General features: G+C 40.9%; 1 protein-coding gene across 5 annotated transcripts in view; it reads right to left on the reverse strand.

Annotated features, from left to right (window-relative positions):
- The window catches only part of AFF3 (ALF transcription elongation factor 3), a 514,246-nt gene that overhangs the window by 216,659 nt on the left and 277,844 nt on the right, over positions 1-19,743 (reverse strand). For all 5 annotated transcript variants that reach the window (XR_007769152.1, XM_050921667.1, XM_050921657.1 and 2 more), the window contains exon 5: positions 3,169-3,255. Coding sequence is in view for 4 of the 5 variants with exons in the window: in XM_050921667.1 (XP_050777624.1) it covers positions 3,169-3,255 (87 nt within the window). In the remaining variant the exon portion in view is untranslated. The remainder of the gene's footprint in view (positions 1-3,168; positions 3,256-19,743) is intronic.

The following is a 19,743-nucleotide window of genomic DNA, read 5'->3' on the forward strand; positions in this document are numbered from 1 at the left end:
TAATTCCTAGTCTGGACGTGGCCTTAAAATGATTTAAAATATCTTTTCTATACCTAAAAATGTCATGAGTTAAAGTTCAGTATCTTGGACCCTTTCCAGGAATCAAGTCAGTGTTGGGTCTCATAGGGCATCACCCATTCCCAATGAACTATGTAAAGCTCCCATTTCTAGCCAGGCAGAGTTGTGAGATAATGGACTTCACAGTTGTGACATTTTTATATATAGAAACCATGTCACTGGTCCAGGACAAAACAACCTTGCCCGTCCCAGGCCTGGGGCAAGTATAACTTTTTTTGGGTGAAATTCCACTATGGTGGGAGAAGGAAGAAACATTTATTGACAGGTTGATTTAAAAAAAAATGGCAGCTCTCTGAAGTTGCTCAAGTGTTTGGAATGTTAGAATAAATCCCAGGTAATGCATTAGCAGGCAGAGGGTAAATGAGAAGGTCAGAGGTGAATGATATATTGCAGAGCCATGTGAATCCTGACGTTAACATATGACTCTACAATTTATGTCTTTATCACTATATATAGATATACATGAAGAAGAGTTATTTCACCTACATACACACATACTGTACTCACACACACACAAGGTGGTGATAGCCATTTGATAAATTGCAGAGCCATGTGCATATTGTTTTTGAATCTCTAACCACTTCCTCTGCTGCAATCCTCTAATTCATCTCCCATAGGACTTATTTTCATGTTCCAAACCTCTGATCAGCTTCAAATAAATGCCATTTTTTAAAAAAGCATCATGTCACAAAAATATTGCCTTATTTTCCTTTTGCAATAGGACAAGGCTTTTGTTTTAATCCCAGATTTTTAAAAATTACAACACTATTATCCACTGAAAAGCTATTTCCCTGTAGGAAAATCTTAAAGGTTTCTTGACTACATGATTATAATTTTCCTTCCCTCTGAGGTCTGTACAGTGGGCTCACAGTAACTAAAGGAGTTTGCTGTCACAGTTCAGGGCAATCGCACCAGTATTTCCCTCTTGTGGTCCACCTGTGGTGGGGCGTTTGTCCCACACTGTCCTGTAAGTGGTTAATAGAGCCCTACGGTGGCTGTGCAGAAAGCAGCCAATAGAGAGGGGCTGCAAGGAGCAGCCAGTCAAGGCCTGGCAGGCCCATATAAGAAGGGCTGTGAGGCAGAGCAGCTTCAGTAGCTGCCTGGAGCTGAGGAGGGAAAGTCAGGTTCCTAGCAGGAGGAAGGAGTGCCAGCACCTTGGACAGACCAGGGGAAGCTAGAGAGAGCTCCTGGCCAGCTCCTAAGACTGGCAGGCTGAAGCTCTGAGGTAAGGGCGAAGATGTTGGGGAGCATGGGGAAGTGATCCAGGGAATGAACTGAGGAATTGGAGGGGAGGCAGCAAGTGACGACCATCTACGGGGTCCCAGAGCCGGGATCCGGAGTAATAAGTGGGCCTGGGTCCCTTCACCACTGAGGAAGTGGCCAGACAATGGGCTGCAGTCACCACTGAGGGAAGTGGCTGGATAGTGGATTGCAGGTCCCCCAGAAGGGGGAAGCACAGAGTGTGGCACAGCTGGAGGGCTGTGTCCTGAAGAGGATGCTGCAGTCCTTAGAGTGATGTGGATCCTGGAGCAGAAGTGATGGCAACAAGACATCACCAGAAGGCAGCATGCTGGCTAACAGAGGTAATCTCTGGGACAGCCAGCAGGAGGTGCTAGCATTGTGAGTCAAACCCCATCACACACCCACTCTAATCTCCTCAGGTATCACCTCTCCTGGGCAGAGATCCACATCCCCTGATTGGGATTTTTTGAGTCTGCTCAGTTCCCCGCCTACATTGTGATATCCGCAGCAAGCCAGATTGTGTAAATAGGCTGGTATCTGTGCTTTGCTTTCCCGCCAAAGGCTTAGAACAGCTGTAATTGCCAGCAGTCAAAGTTACTACACACATTTATTCTTAAAGTGAAAGCATCACAGAGAAAACATTAAAACAATAAAAGAACCAACAGACATGGTAAAAAGCTTACAAGAGGTCATCCCAATTCCAACTCTGGGCTCTGGTAGTTTTACGTCCTCCAAAACCCACAGCTGGGTTTTTCCTGTGGTTACGAGTTCATAACTGTCTCAGATTCAGAACCAACATGAATAATTCAGTCTTTACTTTTTTACAGCTTGGGCCTGAAATCTTGGCTTCATGTAATAGGTGATAAGCAGACAAAGGTCCACTCCTCATGGCTTAGCTTGAAAAGGTGGTTTTCTTGAATATTTCACATGAAATCAACGTGTATTGTCCCAAAAGTCCATTCTTGTCTGGCACGTTATGCAACATAGTCATTTGATTAACCAGGCCCACAGAAGTTACAAAGAACCCTGGCCCACAATAATACATACACTTTGCATTAAGTACAAAGAACCCCTAAAATACTTACACTTAATTCAATATGATTTTTCAAAGATATTGCAGGAAATTGCCATATCTGTCACAATTGGTTTCACCAGCAGAATATTACAAACAATATTTAGCACCAATAAACCTTTAAAAGCTTTAACTCAGGACTAAAAGAGTTCTGGCATATACTTGTGGCATTTAAACAATACAGCAGAGATTGGCAACCTTTGGCATGTGGCCTGCCAGGGTAAGCCTGCTGGCGGGCCAGGCTGCTTTGTCTACCTACAGCGTCCGTAGGTTTGGCTGATCACAGCTCCCACTGGCCGCGGTTCGCTGCTTCAGGCCAATGGGGGAAGCAGCGGTCAGCACATCCCTTAGCCCGCGGCACTTCCTGCAGCCCCCATTGGCCTGGAGCGGCGAACCGCGCCCGTGGGAGCTGCGATGGGCCAAACCTGTAGACGTTGCAGGTAAACAAACCAGCCTGGCCCGCCAGCAGGCTTACCCTAGCGGGCCACGTGCCAAAGGTTGCCAATCCCTGTAGTAAAGGATGGTGTGATCTAAATGTTTTATTGGTCTGGGATAACTTATATAAATCAGTAGTGACTTCACCACTTGTGAGTAACATGGCTTTCCCAGACACACGTCAAAAACCTTTACAACACTCACTCATGTATTCTCTCTATCTTCCACACATGCACCTAGTAGTCTAGTTAGTGGCAGCACAAGGTTATTTGGGGATCAAAGTTGAGGCTGTATATTGAGGGTGGGGGAGATGGGTTTCTAGACTATAAAGAGTTTCTTACCTTGTTTGCAAATGGAAACTTGCTCTGTTCCACTTTTCCAGGTGTGTGAATAGCTGAGAGTGGTGGAGGCCAAGAATGGGTCATCTCCTGGAAAATAATATTGTAAACTATATTTAAAAAGACAATATAATATGAGACAATGATGATGACATACTAGTAGTAGAGATTTCTGGATAGTGGCATATATACGTAATTAGGGTATGTCTACACTACCCACCTGATTGAAGGGTAGTGATCGATCTATCGAGGATCAATTTATCGCATCTAGTGTAGACACGATAAAATTGATCCCCAATCACTCTGCCGTCAACTCCGGAACTCCACCATGGTGAGAGGCAGAAGCGGAGTCGACGGGGGAGCAGCAGCAGTCGACTCACCACCATCCTCACGGCCAGGTAAATTGACCTAAGATACGCCGACTTCAGCTATGCTATTCGTGTAGTTGAAGTTGCGTATCTTAGGTTGACCACTCCCCCACCCCCCGTGTAGGCCTAGCCTAACTTTCAGCAGATACATTTTAGTAATTTCTAGGATACATTTAGTTTATATATAATCTAGTCAATAAATGAGTTACATTATTTATCACAGATTGTTGGGTGCATTTTTTAAAATGAGTTTGATTTTTTTTATGGTTAATGTTTTTTGAGTGCACAAAGTTTGATTTTCTCATGAACTGCACCCCAAGCTTCAGTCATGTAATGTATTCTGTGAATGGCCGAGAACACATAGAAGTTGGTGAGAATAAGAGAAACACAAAATGTATTATTACTTTACTTGTAATAAAAGGAACAGAAATTTCAGTTCATGACAAAGTAAGTATGGAATATGGACTAATCATAACATGGATCCTACTGTCTGGGCTTGGATAATAAAGGTTGGAGGCCTGAACTTGGTAATAGATTAATAGATTCCAAGGCCAGAAGAGACCACTGTGATCATCCATTGTGAGCTCCTGTATAACACAGGCCATAGAACCCCAAAATAATTCCTACAGTATATCTTTTAGAAATAATAGTCAATCTTTGATTTAAAAATTGTCAGTAATGGAGAATAAATCACGACCCTTGGTAAATTGTTAAAATGGATAATTGCCCTCACTGTTAAAAATTTTATGTCATATTTCTAGACTGAATTTGTCTAGCTTCAACTTCCAGCCATTGGATTGTGTTATACCTTTCTGTGCTAGACTGAATATATATTTGTTTCCCTTGTAGGCACTTGTTGACTGTATTAAAGTCATGCCTTTACTTTCTCTTTGTTAAGCTAAATAGGCTCAATCTATCACTATACATCATGTTTTCTAATCCTTTAATCATTCTCATGGATATTCTCTGAACCCTTCCTATGTATCAACATCTTTCTTGAATTGTTGCACCAGAACTGGACACCGTATTCCAGCAGTGGTCATAGAAATGCCAGATACAGAGGTAAAATAACCTCTCTGCTCCTACTTGAGATTTCTCTGTTTATGCATCCAAGGACAGCATTGGTCCTTTTGACCACAACATCGCACCGGAAGCCAATGTTTAGCAGATTATCTACTACCAGCCTGAAAATCTCTTTCAGAGTCATTGCTTTTCAGGAAAAGTCCCCCATCCTGTCAGTGCAGCCTACATTCTTTGTTCTTAGATGTACACATTTACATATAACTCTATTAAAACACACTATATCTGCTTGCACTTCACTTACCAGGTGATCTGGATCGCTCTGCATCAGTGATTCTGAAATGTTCGTAACTCTGAACAAAATGTTATGGCTGTTCTTTCAAAAGTTTACAACTGAACATCGACTTAATAAACTTCAAAACTTTACTATGCAAAAGATATATCCTGCTTTGCCTTTTTTTTTAGCTATTTATGTTTAACACAGAGTGTTTAACAAACATAGTACTGTATTTTTTTTATTTTTTTTTTGGTCTTCCTGCTGCCTGATTGCATATTTCCAGTTCAAAATGAGGTGCATGGTTGACCAGTCAGTTCGTAACTCTGGTGTTTGTAACTCTGAGATTCTGCTGTACCTGCAATTGCCATTTTACTTTAGTGAGAATTGAATATGCTCACAGTCTCCTGCTGTTCAGTGCCCTATCAGCCCCTTAAACAAGAAGTTCTCCACTCAGCTTTTTGTCCTCTCCCTATATTTACTGAATTAGTTATTTGGTTTTAGAAAGGAGATATGTTTACCTTCTCTTGGCTGCATACAATATTTTAAGAGCACCTTCAAGGTAAGCAATTCCTTCATACTCCAAGCCTGAGTAAATTAGCCTTCAAAGGGTGGTTCAAGGTTGCTCTTTTCGGCAAAAAAATATATTGTTATTTGAAAAAAGAAGCGTGAACAACTTGTGCATTCTTGCTCAACAACAATGGAATAGAGCATAGGGCATCTCATGGCCTGCCTTAATAATTCTTTCTCAGAACAAAGTCTCTCTGAGTGTTCTGCCAATGAAGTAATCTACTTGACTAATCATTCTAAGATGGTTTATGAGTTATAAATGTCACCTTCAAAATGTTCTTGATAAACAGTTTATTTTCTAATAAAAACCTGCATTCTTTTGTGTTATTTGAAGCTAAAAATCTTAAATGATTTATTACACCTGTGTAATCTCTGTGGGTACCTCTAATCAGAGCATCATCTGGTTTGAAGTTTTACTATCAGAACTGCTTTGCTTTTCAGTTCTTTCAGGCAGATTGATCATCTTATGACTCTCTTATCAGATAAGTGCCACCAACAGCAGTACATAGTAATTTTTATTATACAGTAAATCCTTTAAACACAGACAACCAATCACTGTACAGTTTGCTATACAGAACTATTTCTTACTGCTATGAGTGCCTGACACAGAGAATAATTTTCAAAACATCAATTAATGATATTTTGAAAAAAAATTCTTACAGTAATGTTTTATTATGATGATATCTTTACAGAATGGAGATTTGTAGTATGTTTCTCTAGCCCTACAGCTGTGTGACCTAAGCATTAAAAATTTTCCCAGGCTAAGCTCTGTTGGGACCACTATCTCATGCTGTGGTATCTCATAATTAAATTACTTACATTTTAAAAGTAGGGGTTTTTTTCATATCACACCCATTTTCATTTATGAATGAAAGGTATGTGTGTTTCCTCCAGTGGATGAAGTTCAGGCCCCAAAGAAACCATGAATTAAAGAAACCATGAAACTCAGAATGCTGATAAGTTTATCTGTTCAGAGGGAGATAGCTCAAAAATATACCCAGAATCTAACTATGGGGCCTTATTGGTTTAAGGGAGGAATGTTTTACTTCAGCTCTTGTAATTGTGGAACCAGGTATGCAGATAGGAAGCATTGCTGGTAACTACCCTGAATATACAATGTTTCTGAGATATGCTTCTCAGCCCTTAAGATTTCTGTTTGTCTCCCCTGGGTTATATAATTGCTGAATTCTCAGTCTCATCTTGACAGAAACATTTTCTAAGAAGTCTGCTATTCAGTGTACAGAAACCAATTTGTTACAGCAGGATATCTTTGTCCTCCCACCTTGCCTTCCTAGATCTGGCAATGAAACCTCTATCCAGGGGAAGCATCAGAGTGCTGATTACAAGTGAGGATGACCTTTTCTGACATGTTAAAATCTTTCATATTTTTTTACAGGATTATTTCTTCTCCACACTTAGACAAAAAATGGTTTTAATGGTATTTTTCGACTAGTTTCTCTACTACTCACTTTATGCTTTGAGTTTTGGTGTATAATTTTAACTTGATGTAACCCGTTGTGACATACAGACTTCATAGGAACACTGATGTTTACTAGGGGTAATCATCTTTATCATCCCCCTCCAAATTTGCCTTTATTGAACTGATATTTTAAATTGGGATTACTCGATATATTTTTGGTCTAAACTTGAATGTCAAATTATGAAAAATTAAAAATAATAAACTATAAGTACAAAACTGTTATGAAAAATCGATCCTCTGTATTATAACCACTACGCCACAAAGTAGTAACACATTTTGAATGCTGATGGCTCAGAAATGGCTATATGAGATTTTGTAAAACCAAAACTTTATGCAGTATGCACAGTCTCCTTAATACTGTTGGAGAACACCAAGCAAGAAATTTTGAAAACAGGAATAAATATTTAGGTGTACTACAGCATTTTAAATGTTGTAAGGTCAATGTCAAATAAATATAGAAAATGTACTCTTGTGAATTTTGTTACAGTTCAGGGCAACTGCACCTGTATGTCCCTGTCCTTGGGGTCCACCAAGGCACCTACTCTAGGCTCCCAGCTCCTCAGCTGTCATCTCTCTTGGGTGGAGATGTGTGTGTCTCTCCCTCCAAAACAGGGTTTTTCCAGACTGCATAGCTCCCTGCCTACACTGTCAGTTTCTCAGCAAGTCAGACTGGCTGAGCAGGCCTCCTTTACGTATTCCTCAGAGGCTATAAATAGTGTAATTGCCCACAGTTAAGTTACCACACAACTGTTTCTAAGCAAGCACATTTATTCTTAAGGTGAAAGCACAACAGAAAAAACATATTAAAGGAACAGAAGAACCTATATGAGTGCTACCAAGGTTAGCAGAGAACACCCATCAATCTTATGGGGCCTCAGTAGGCCAAAGACCTTCCAATCTTTGGGGCACCCCTAGGAGAGAAGATCCTGTCCATTTCCTGGATCAGAAAGAAGGCCCTGATTAAGTTTAAATTCAGGCTATTTATCCAAAAATTCTTTGTTTTTCTGTTGGTTTCTGGAGAATCAAGTCTGAACTAGTATATGAGAGCTTCCCCAGGTGCTGGTACCTGTCTGGAAGTATTACAACTTGAATGAATTTGCCTACCTCCAGCCCCCACTCTTAATTCCTGGAGGGGATATGGTTATCCTCCCTCAAAGGATTACATTCAATCTCTGGCCCACAGTGACACCAACTTAATACAATAAGATCTCTCAAAGAGATTGCAGAAAATTGCCAGATCTGTCAGCAGTTTGGGACAGGTCTCATGATATTTGGTGTATCTGATAAAACAGCTCCTGAAGTAAAGTTAATATGTAAGAATATCACTTTCCTTTAAAAAGAAAAATGAAAGTTTCTAGCCCTGAAAACATAAACCGCAAAGGCTCAAAAACTGGAAGGTAAATAAAAAGAATCCAACATTTATTTTAAAAAAATCTCAAGTCTATAAGGTGAATCTTATTTTGGGGGAGCGGAGGACACTTTACTCATGATTTTGAATGCTTGAGGTTGGCAGTATAGATATACGTAATATGTAGGCCTGAAAGCAGTATTTTGAACTTGCCGTTTTGAACTGTTAATAAATAATATGTAATTCAGGTGCTATAATATTTAAAGTGTTGTTAAGTGTACTTGTTGCTGTGGAAGACACTGTCCACAGAAGGTAGGACAAGAAATTATCATCTTATCTACAGAACAGTAGATTTAGGTTAGATATTAGGAAAAACTTTCCAGTTAGGAGAATAGTTAATCGCTGGAATAGCTTCCAAGGGAGGTTGTAAAATATCTGTGACTGAAGGATTTTAGGAACAGGTTAAACAAACACCTGTCAGTGATGGTCTAGGTATACTTAATCCTGTCTCAGTGCAGGAAGCTGGATTAGAGGACCTCTCATGATCCCTTCTGCCCTACATTTCTATCATTCTATGGTTTCATATAATTTCTAAATTAGAGAGAAAAAACACTGTAACTCTTACATTTTATATTGAATCATTATTCAGGTACATAATGGACCAGATAACCAGGAATGATCTAATATGAAAGTAATGCAAGATTTTCCTCCAACACTAGCCCACTTTAATGATTTATGTCTTGAAAAATATTAATTACCAAAAAAAATCACAAAACCAAGAAGCCATTTGGGGCTCGGAATTTGAAAACCAATATGTCCAAAAGGCTGAATTCTGATTTCTAAATTAGAATTAACTTCATCCCTTCAAATCATGGGACTGTTAAAAAAAAACGTCTCTGACCTGTCCAATTTGTTTGAAATGGTGACAATTAGGGCTGTCAAGTGATTAAAAAAAATAATCGTGATTAATGTTAAACAATAATAGAAAACCACTCATTTAAATATTTTTGATTTTTTCTACATTTTCAAATATTTTTATTTCAATTACAACACAGAATACAAAGTGTACAGTCCTCACTTTATTTTTATTACAAATATTTGCACTGTAAATAACAAAAGAAATAGTATTTTTCAATTCACCTAATACAAATACTGTTGTGCAATCTCTTTATCATGAAAGTTGAACTTACAAATGTAGAATTATGCACAAAAAAGCTGCATTCAAAAATAAAACAATGTAAAACTTTAGAGTCTAGAAAGTCCACTCAGTCCCACTTTTTGTACAGCCAGTCGCTCAGACAAACAAATTGGTTTACATTTGCAGGAGATAATGCTGCCCACTTCTTGTTTATAATATCATCTGAAAGTGAGAATAGGCATCCATATGGCACTGTTGTAGCTGGCATTGCAAGATATTTACGTGACCGATATGCTAAAGATTCATATGTCCCTTCATGCTTCAACCACTATTCCAGAGGACATGCTGATGATGGGTTCTGCTCAATAACAATCCAAAGAAGTGCAGACTGACGCATGTTCATTTTCATCCTCTGCATCAGATGCCACTGGCAGAAGGTTGATTTTCCTTTTCGGTGGTTCAGGTTCTGTAGTTTCTGCATCAAAGGGCTGCGCTTTTCAGACTTCTGAAAACATGCTTCACACTTTGTCCCGCTCAGATTTTGGAAAGCACTTCAGATTCTTACAACTTGGTTCGAGAGATGTGGCTATCTTTAGAAATTTCACATTGGTACCTTCTTTGCATTTTGTCAAATCTATTGTGAAAGTGTTCTTAAAATGAACAACATGTGTTGGTTAATCATCTGAGACTGCTATATCATGAAATATATGGCAGAATGTGGGTAAAACAGCAGGAAACATACAATTCTCCCCCACGATGTTCAGTCATAAATTTAATTCATGCATTATTTTTTTTAATGAGCATTGTCAGCATGGAAGCATGTCCTCTGGAATGGCGTCCAAAGCATGAAGGGGCATATGAATATTTAGCATATCTGGCATGTATATACCTTACAATGCCTGCTAAAAAAGTGCCTTGCAAATGCTTTTTCTCACTTTCAAGTGACATTGTAAATAAGAAGTGGATAGCTTTATCTGCCGTAAATATAAACAAACATTTTTCTTAATGATTGGCTGAATAAGAAGTAGGACTGAGCGGACTTGTAGGCTCTAAGTTTTACATTGTTTTATTTTTGAATGCAGGTTTTTTTTGTACATAATCCTACATTTGTAAGATACACTTTCATGATAAAGAGATTGCACTACCATACTTGTATGAGGTGAACTGAAAAATACTATTTCTAATAGTAAAAATACTAACACAAAAATATTGTTTATCATTTTTATAGCGCAAATATTTGTAATAAAATATAAAGTGAGCATTGTTCACTTTGCATTCTGTGTTGTAACTGAAATCAATATATTTGAAAATGTAGAAAAATATGCAAAACTATTTAATAAATTTCAATTGGTATTCTATTGTTTAACAGTGCGATTAAAATGTGATTAATCGTGATTAATTTTTTGAGTTAATTGCATGAGTTAACTGCATGAGTTAATATATTGAGTTAATTGCATACGTTAACTGTGATTAATCATCAGCCCTAGTGACAATGTTCAAATTCCTCCCCTAGTGGGGAATATGCCACTGACAGCTCATTTAGGTGATACTGGGTATTGTAATATTAAGCATTTATTTTACATTGGCTCAAATTCATTCACTGGTGCACACTGACAAATTTATGGGCTGAGACACATTGTACTATTTTATACACACACACACACACACACACACACACACACACACACTATACTATAACTAGTTTCCTTTCCACCTATGTGAATCAGATTTCAGTAGTTAAATGCAAATGTTCAGTTTTGCAGACAGAAGCAGGTAATCTTACACAATATGCAAACTCAGCTTTTTTTCAGATTGAAGAAGAAACATTCAGATGAAAAATCTACAATGTATACCCTAACTGTAAAATTAGTTTCAGCAACAACAATTAAGTAAGACGACATTTTTTGTGGATTAATGACTGGTTATGCAGTGGACTTTTAAGCTTTGGACTTTTAAGCTTAACTTGTAATTAATTTTCAGGAAGAGTACTGTGCAGTGGTAAATAATAGTAATGGTTCCAGACTGAAGGCAATGCTATCTTGTCATAAACAGATAGCTAAGGGTTAATGTCTCTTTCACCTGAAGCACCTGACCAGAGGACCAATCAGGAAACCGGATTTTTTCAACTCTGGGTGGAGGGAAGTGTGTGTCTGAGTCTTTGTTTTCTGCCTGCCTGCTTTCTCTGAGCTTTGGAGAAGTAGTTTCTTTTTTCTAGTCTTCTGGTTCCAAGTGTAAGGACAAAGAGATCAGCTAGTAAGTTATATGGTTTCTTTTCTTTGGTATTTGCATGAATATAAGTGCTGGAGTGCTTTGATTTGTATTCTTTTTGAATAAGGCTGTTTATTCAATATTCTTTTAAGCAATTGACCCTGTGTTGTATCATCTAATACAGAGAGAACATTTGGTATGTATTTTTCTTTCTTTTTATATAAAGCTTTCTTTTAAGACCTGTTGGAATTTTTCTTTACTTCAGGGAAATTGAGTCTGTACTCACCAGGGAATTGGTGGGAGGAAAAAGTCAAGGGGAGATCTGTGTGTTGGATTGCTAGCCTGACTTTGCATTCCCTCTGGGGGAATAGGAAAGTACTTTTTGCTTCCAGGACTGGAAACAGAGAGGGGGAGTCACTCTGTGTAGTTTCACAGAGCTTATGTCTGTGTATCTCTCCAGGAGCATCTGGAGGGGGGAAGGGAAAAAGGATTATTTCCCTTTGTTGTGAGACTCAAGGGATTTGGGTCTTGGGGTCCCCAGGGAAGGTTTTTCAGAGGGACCAGAGTGCCCCAAAACACTCTAATTTTTTGGGTGGTGGCAGCAGGTACCAGGTCCAAGCTGGTAACTAAGCTTGGAGGTTTTCATGCTAACCCCCATATTTTGGACGCTAAGGTCCAAATGTGGGACTAAGGTTATTACATGAGTGGCAGCTGGTGGGAGATAGACAGAATCCAGAAGCCAGTAGAAATATTATATTTTTCTTTTCTCTGCTAAGGGCTTTTTAGCAGAGAGAAACAGTTGGTTTTAAAAGGGAACCAGAGAGAATTTTTTTTTTCTGCTCTCTCTGGCAGTTTGTGGCTTGCATGTTAAGGGTCTTTTGTCATGCAATAGCCCTCCCATTAGGAGGCAAGTACCAGCACTTATAGGCATGCAAATAAAGTGGTTTTTCTGGTTTCCCTTCATTGAACATTAGCTAGAGAGAGAAAAGGAAAAAAGCACTGTTGCTAGGCAGACTCCAGGAGGGAACAGAGCCTGCAGTTCAGAAGATAAACACCGGAGGGCACCCCAACACAAGAAAACAGGAACCATGACTTCTAAGGCAAAAATTGACGCCCAAGAACAAATCAAAGAAGCTGAACACAGGCGACAACTGGAAATAAAACAAAAAGAGATGGAGATGAAAGAAAGAGAAGAACAGATCAAAGAGACAGCCTACCAAAGAGAACAGGCAGCCTACCAAAGAGAACAGGCAGCCAAAGAGGCAGCCAAGGAGGCAGCACACAAAAGAAAACTAGAAGAAGAAGAGGTGGCCTACCGAAGGAAACAAGCAGAAGAAGAGTTGGCCCACCGCTGAGAAATGGAAAAGCAACAAAAAGAAATGGAAGAGAAGGAAAAACAGAGGAAACATGAACTGGAGTTGGCAAAAGCTGGGCTGCATGTGCCAGCCAACCCTAACAACCCGGTGCCAATTATTGCTCCACAGCACAGGAAATTTCCCACCTACAAGGCAGGTGATGACACCGAGGCCTTCTTGGAAAATTTTGAAAGAGCTTGTCTTGGGTACAAGATTCCCGAAGACCAGTACATGGTAGAATTGAGGTCACAGCTCAGTGGACCTTTAGCAGAGGTGGCAGCTGAAATGCCTAAGCAGCAAATAAATGACTATAAACTTTTTCTAACCAAGGCCAGATACAGGATGGGGATAACCCCAGATCATGCCCGTCGGCGCTTCAGAACCCAAAAGTGGAAACCAGAGGTGTCATTTCCCAAACACGCCTACTACATTGCAAAAAACTATGAGGCCTGGCTAACAGGAAACAACATTCAAACCTTGGAAGAACTGAACCTCCTCATACAAATGGAGCAGTTCTTGGATGGTGTTCCTGAAGACATCACATGGTACATACAAGATGGAAATCCCAAAGATATCGCTGAGGCGGGGGAGATTGGAGCCAAATGGATGGAACTGGCAGAAAGCAAGAAAGCTACTGTCAAGGGGAACGATTACCCCCGGGGGCACACAGACCATAAACCCTACAACCGAGGACAGCCAAAGACCCCACATACCACCCAAGTAAAGCCACAGATACCCTACCCTTCAACCTCACCAGTCTCCAGTAACTCACCTCGGCCCAGTGACCCATCAGATGGAAGATGCTTTAAGTGTAATGAACTGGGACATATCAAGGCCAAGTGTCCCAAGAACACCATGCGAGTGCAATTCATTACACCACCATCACACCAAAGATCCCCAGGCCCGGATGCCTCTCAAATACCCTTGGAGCGAAGGGAAAATTTGAGAGTGGGCGGAAAGAAGGTTACTGCGTGGAGAGACACGGGGGCACAAGTGTCAGCTATCCACCAATCCTTCGTTGACCCCAAATTCATCAACCCAAAGGCCAAAGTTACAATTTACCCCTTCATGTCACAAGCTGTAGACTTGCCTACAGCTCAACTGCCTGTCCAGTACAAAGGCTGGTCAGGAATGTGGACTTTTGCAGTCTATGACAATTATCCTATCCCCATGCTACTGGGGGAAGACTTGGCCAACCAGGTGAGGCGGGCCAAGAGAGTGGGAATGGTTACACGTAGCCAAACCAGGCAAGCAACCAGGCAAGCTTCCAGACCCATTCCTGTTCCTGAGCCGTCCACAGACGCCCCGTCTGTGTTACCAGAAACCCAGACAGAGGTAGTGGACCCGGATTCCATGCCTAACACGGAAACAGCCACAGCATCTCCAGTCCCAGGCCCGGAACTGGAACAGCAACCAGCACCAGCAAGTGCAACCACATCTTCAAACTCAACGCCAGAGGGCGCCAGCGAGCCACAACTGGCAGAAGCAACAGACAGCCATACCCAAAAGGCTCAGCCAGAGCCTGAAATACCCTCAGGTGCACCAGCGGAGAGCGGTTCACCAGCAACGGAAACAACCCCATCACCTACATCGCTTCCAGAGGGACCAAGCCCAAGTCCACAGTCTGAGGAAGAACTGGTGACCCCAGCCTCAAGGGAACAGTTCCAGGCTGAGCAGGAAGCGGATGACAGCCTTCAGAAAGCGTGGGCGGCGGCACGGAGCACCCCACCGCCTCTCAGCTCTTCTAATCGATCCCGGTTTGTTATAGACCAAGGACTTTTATACAAGGAAATTCTTTCTGGTGGACACCGGGAAGAATGGCAGCCGCAAAAACAGTTGGTGGTTCCAACTAAGTACCGAGGGAACCTCTTAAGCTTAGCCCATGATCATCCCAGTGGCCATGCTGGGGTGAACAGAACCAAAGACCGGTTGGGGAAGTCCTTCCACTGGGAGGGGATGGGCAAGGACGTTGCCAAGTATGTCCGGTCTTGTGAGGTATGCCAAAGAGTGGGAAAGCCTCAAGACCAGGTCAAGGCCCCTCTCCAGCCACTCCCCATAATTGAGGTCCCATTTCAGCGAGTAGCTGTGGATATTCTGGGCCCTTTCCCAAAAAAGACGCCCAGAGGAAAGCAGTACGTACTGACTTTAGTGGACTTTGCTACCCGATGGCCAGAAGCAGTAGCTCTAGGCAACACCAGGGCTAACACTGTGTGCCTGGCCCTAACAGACATCTTTGCCAGGGTAGGTTGGCCCTCTGACATCCTTACAGATTCAGGGTCTAATTTCCTGGCAGGGACCATGGAAAAACTGTGGGAAACTCATGGGGTGAATCACTTGGTTGCCACCCCGTACCACCATCAAACCAATGGCCTGGTGGAAAGGTTCAATGAAACTTTGGGGGCCATGATACGAAAATTCATCAACGAATTCTCCAATACTTGGGACCTAGTGTTGCAGCAGTTGCTGTTTGCCTACAGGGCTGTACCACATCCCAGTTTAGGGTTTTCACCATTTGAACTTGTGTATGGTCACGAGGTTAAGGGGCCATTACAGTTGGTGAAGCAGCAATGGGAGGGGTTTACGCCTTCTCCAGGAACTAACATTCTGGACTTTGTAAGCAACCTACAAAGCACCCTCCGACACTCTTTAGCCCTTGCTAGAAAGAACCTAAAAGATGCTCAAGAAGAGCAAAAGGCCTGGTATAACAGACATGCCAGAGAACGTTCCTTCAAGGTAGGAGACCAGGTTATGGTCTTGAAGGCGCAACAGACCCATAAGATGGAAGCATCATGGGAAGGGCCATTCACGGTCCAAGAGCGCCTGGGAGCTGTAAACTACCTCATAGCATTTCCCAATTCCTCACTAAAGCCTAAAGTGTACCATGTTAATTCTCTCAAGCCTTTCTATTCCAAAGACTTACAGGTTTGTCAGTTTACAGTCCAGGGAGATGATGCTGAGTGGCCTGACGGTGTCTACTACGACGGGAAAAAAGACGGTGGCGTGGAAGAGGTAAACCTCTCAACCACCCTGGAACGTCTGCAGCGGCAACAAATCAAGGAGCTGTGCACTAGCTTCGCCCCATTGTTCTCAGCCACCCCAGGACGGACTGAACGGGCATACCACTCCATTGATACAGGTAATGCTCACCCAATCAGAACCCCACCCTACCGAGTGTCTCCTCATGCCCAAGCTGCTATAAAACGGGAGATCCAGAACATGCTACAGATGGGTATAATCCGCTCATCTACCAGTGCATGGGCATCTCCAGTGGTTCTGGTACCCAAACCCGATGGGAAAATACGCTTTTGCGTGAAGGTTATTACATATCTATTTAGTGCTATCCATCTCTCTGCATGGCATTTGAAACCAGCAATGTTTATCTAGGTGAAAATGTTCAGTAAACCTGTAATTTAATAAAAAGCAGTGAATTCAAGTGTCCATTTAACTTGGGTCTAACTTCTCCTGTTTACTCCTGTATTCGTTTTTTCCCATAGTCAAAAATGAGCATTGGGCCAGTGGTTACCCATCAAACTCCACCTTCACACTGAAAATTCAAGAAGAGGTTGGGAGAATGTGTTAAAAGATCCTAATGCCAATGGCATAAAAAAGGTAAAGGGAAATTCATGGGACAGGGAATAATCAAAGATAAAGAGAAATTCATAAAGGACAGAAGAGAGGAGGCCAAGGCCTATTAAGGGTCATGAGAAGAAACATAGAATCATAGACACTAGAGATGGAAGAGACCTATAGGATAATCCAGTCTAGGAATTCTCAGATTTTCAATAGTAAATGAAACATAGGAATTGTCATACTGGATCACTACTGAGATCCATCTCTATCTGGTTTCCAACAGTGAGTCGCACCAGCTGCTTCAGAGAAAGGTGTAAGAACCCTACGGTAGGGAAATATGGAGTAATCTACCCCCCATATTAGGCTTCATCCTAATAGCTAATCACTAGAGATTGGCTTAAACCCTGAAAAATTATGTTTAATATCCCTTCCACAAAATTTGTTATCATTCATTATGTCAGCTCTGGATATCCTAGTTATAATATGCATGTCCAATCTTTCTGAATTGTGTTAAGTCTTGGCCTCACTGACTTTCAGTGGCAATGAGCACCGCAGTTTAAATGACATGTTATGTAGAAAAGTAGTTTTTATTTTTATCGGTTTTGAATTTCCCAGTTTTGTATTTCATTGAATGTCTCCTCACTTTTGTGTTATGAAACAGGGAGAACAGAGGTTCCCAATTTACCGTCTCTATATCACTAATCACATTTTTAAGTGTGGTGACCAGTGCTGTACACAATATTCTGATGAGACAAGGCAACTGATTTATATAAGGCATTACAATATTCCCTATATTATTCACTGTCCCATTCGTTGTGCAATCTCACATTTTGTTTGCTTTTTAGACCATAGCTGTACATTAAGCAGAGTTTTTTATTGAGCTCTCTATAGCGATGCCCTGATCACTTTCTTGAGTTGATAAAGCTGATTTAGAATCCTGTAATACGTTATGAATAGCTTGAATTTTTGCCTCCAACGTGCATTTGTCATCTAGTTTATTTAGGTCTTTCTGAAGTTCTTCACAGTCCTGTTTCATCCTCTGAAACCTAAATAACTGTCATTTTGCAAATTTTGCCATCTCCTCATGTAATCCTCTTTCCAGATCATTAAACAATATGGGACCTACTTAAATAACATGGGACCTACTACAGGACCTTTAGGCACTTCTTTTCCATTATGACAATTCACCGTTTAATCTTACTCTTTGTTTTGCTTCCTATCCTGTTCTTGATCCATGACAATACTTTGTCTCACCCTCAACTACTTAGCTTCTTCAGTAGTCTCTTGTGTGGGACCTTGATGAATGCCTTTGGAAAGTCTATATACATTATGTCAACTCATTCTCCTTTATCCACTACTTCATGACATGTTCAAAGAATTCTAAGAGATTAGTGCACATAATTTTCCTTTGCAGAAACTATGCTGGCCAGATCACAGATCACCTTACTCCCATTACACGATTGCACAGACCATCTCCCTTTCCAGTCACAACCACATAATATCCCAGTGGAAACTACAGTAATTGTTATATGGAGAAATACTAGAAAGGTATCTGATGCATTTCAGCTGACTTTTAATGCAATCTATCAACTAGAAATGGATAGAGAAGCCAACACCAGGTGACCAGCAAGCTCTCCAAGAATCACTAACAAGTGCTTCACAGATCACCGTTTGAGAAACTCTGATCCAGTCCATCTCTTTGTCATTATAAAACTGTTCTCTACACACAGGGCCAGATTCTGAGCTGGTGTCAGCTGGCCTAGATCCTTTAATTTCAGTGGAGCTATACTGATTGACACCACCTGAAGAGCTCACTACGCTTTCAGTACTTTAATGCTAGTTTCAAACAGCCAAAGTAACAAGGCTGACACCATTCGTCCTGGGGGAGTATTTCAAAGCCTAAAGAATTTCTCTCTCAGAATGTTTGATCTGATCATCAGACTAAATTTTCTTTGTGTTAATTTTATTCCATGAATCCCAGTTACTTCTCCAGTGTATTAGATTAAACAATTCCACCCACATCATGATCTTTATACTCTTCAAATAGCTACATATGCTTATGTTCCCACCCCTGTAGTTGTTACTTAGTCAAGCTGTACATACCTAGACACTTTATTCCTTCCTCACTTATCACTTCCTCTACTGCCCCAATAATTTTTTTTGCTTATCTCTGAGCACCCTCAGATTTGTCATATTTTTGGTAATGTGGTTCCCCGAACAGAATGCAATATTCTGGGAGTGGTTGGATCATAGCTATATAGGACATGGTACCTCATGGCACTCTGTGCACCTGATAGGGTTGCCAACTTTGGCTGTCTGAATTCCTGGAGATTTCGTCACATGACATAATCTTTAATTAAAGCTTAATCTTTAATTCCTGGAAACTCCAGTCCAAACCAGGAGGGTTGGCAACCCTAGCACCAGAGTAAGGTAGACGCTAAGCACCCTCCACTCACACTAAAGTCAGTGGCATTGGAAGGCACTTAGTATCTTGCGGGATCAATCCCATGAAGGTCTGTTTTATGCTAGGCCTTATAAAGCATATTCCTTCTTCTGTGGCCATATTACGGTGCAGACGGATGTCTACTTTGTTGTCCATTATCATTCCTTACAGGGTTACTGCTTCCCAGGTTTTGGCCTCCTCTTGCACGTGTGTGTTTTGGATTATATTTCGACAGCTAGGTTAGTTTGCATTTTTCCAAGATGAATCTCCTTTTAACATTTTTCTGCCCCTATTTTTAACCTCTATGGGTCTCTTTGTAGTATTTTGCTGCTTTAACTGCTGCTTGTATCTCCTTGGGATTATTATCATCTGTGAATTTCATTAGTGTACTGTTTACTTCCTCTTCCAGATCTTAATAAAGCTGTTAAATAAGGTCTTAATACCGAATCAGATGGTACTCTATTAGCCACCACCAACCAACCTGGTGTATTGAAATTTATCATCACTGGCTGTTTATGATATTTTAGTCAGTTTTCAATTAATCTATGTTAAATTTTAATTAATTTTTCAGTTAATGTTTCACGGTGTCAGATGCTTTACTAAAATCCAGATCTTTTACATCTACTCTGTTCCACTCATCTACTGATGGAGGGGAAAGACAAGGAGTTATTAGGGTCACTGAGAGGGATGAGGAAGTATCCTCAAAGAAGCCATTTGGTTGAGCATCCAAACTGGCTGGTATGATTAATTGGGGATTAGTCCTGCTTTGAGCTGGGAGTTGGACTAGATGATCCCCTGAGATCC

Source organism: Gopherus flavomarginatus, chromosome 1 (assembly GCF_025201925.1).
Source record: "Gopherus flavomarginatus isolate rGopFla2 chromosome 1, rGopFla2.mat.asm, whole genome shotgun sequence".
NCBI lineage: Eukaryota > Metazoa > Chordata > Testudines > Testudinidae > Gopherus > Gopherus flavomarginatus.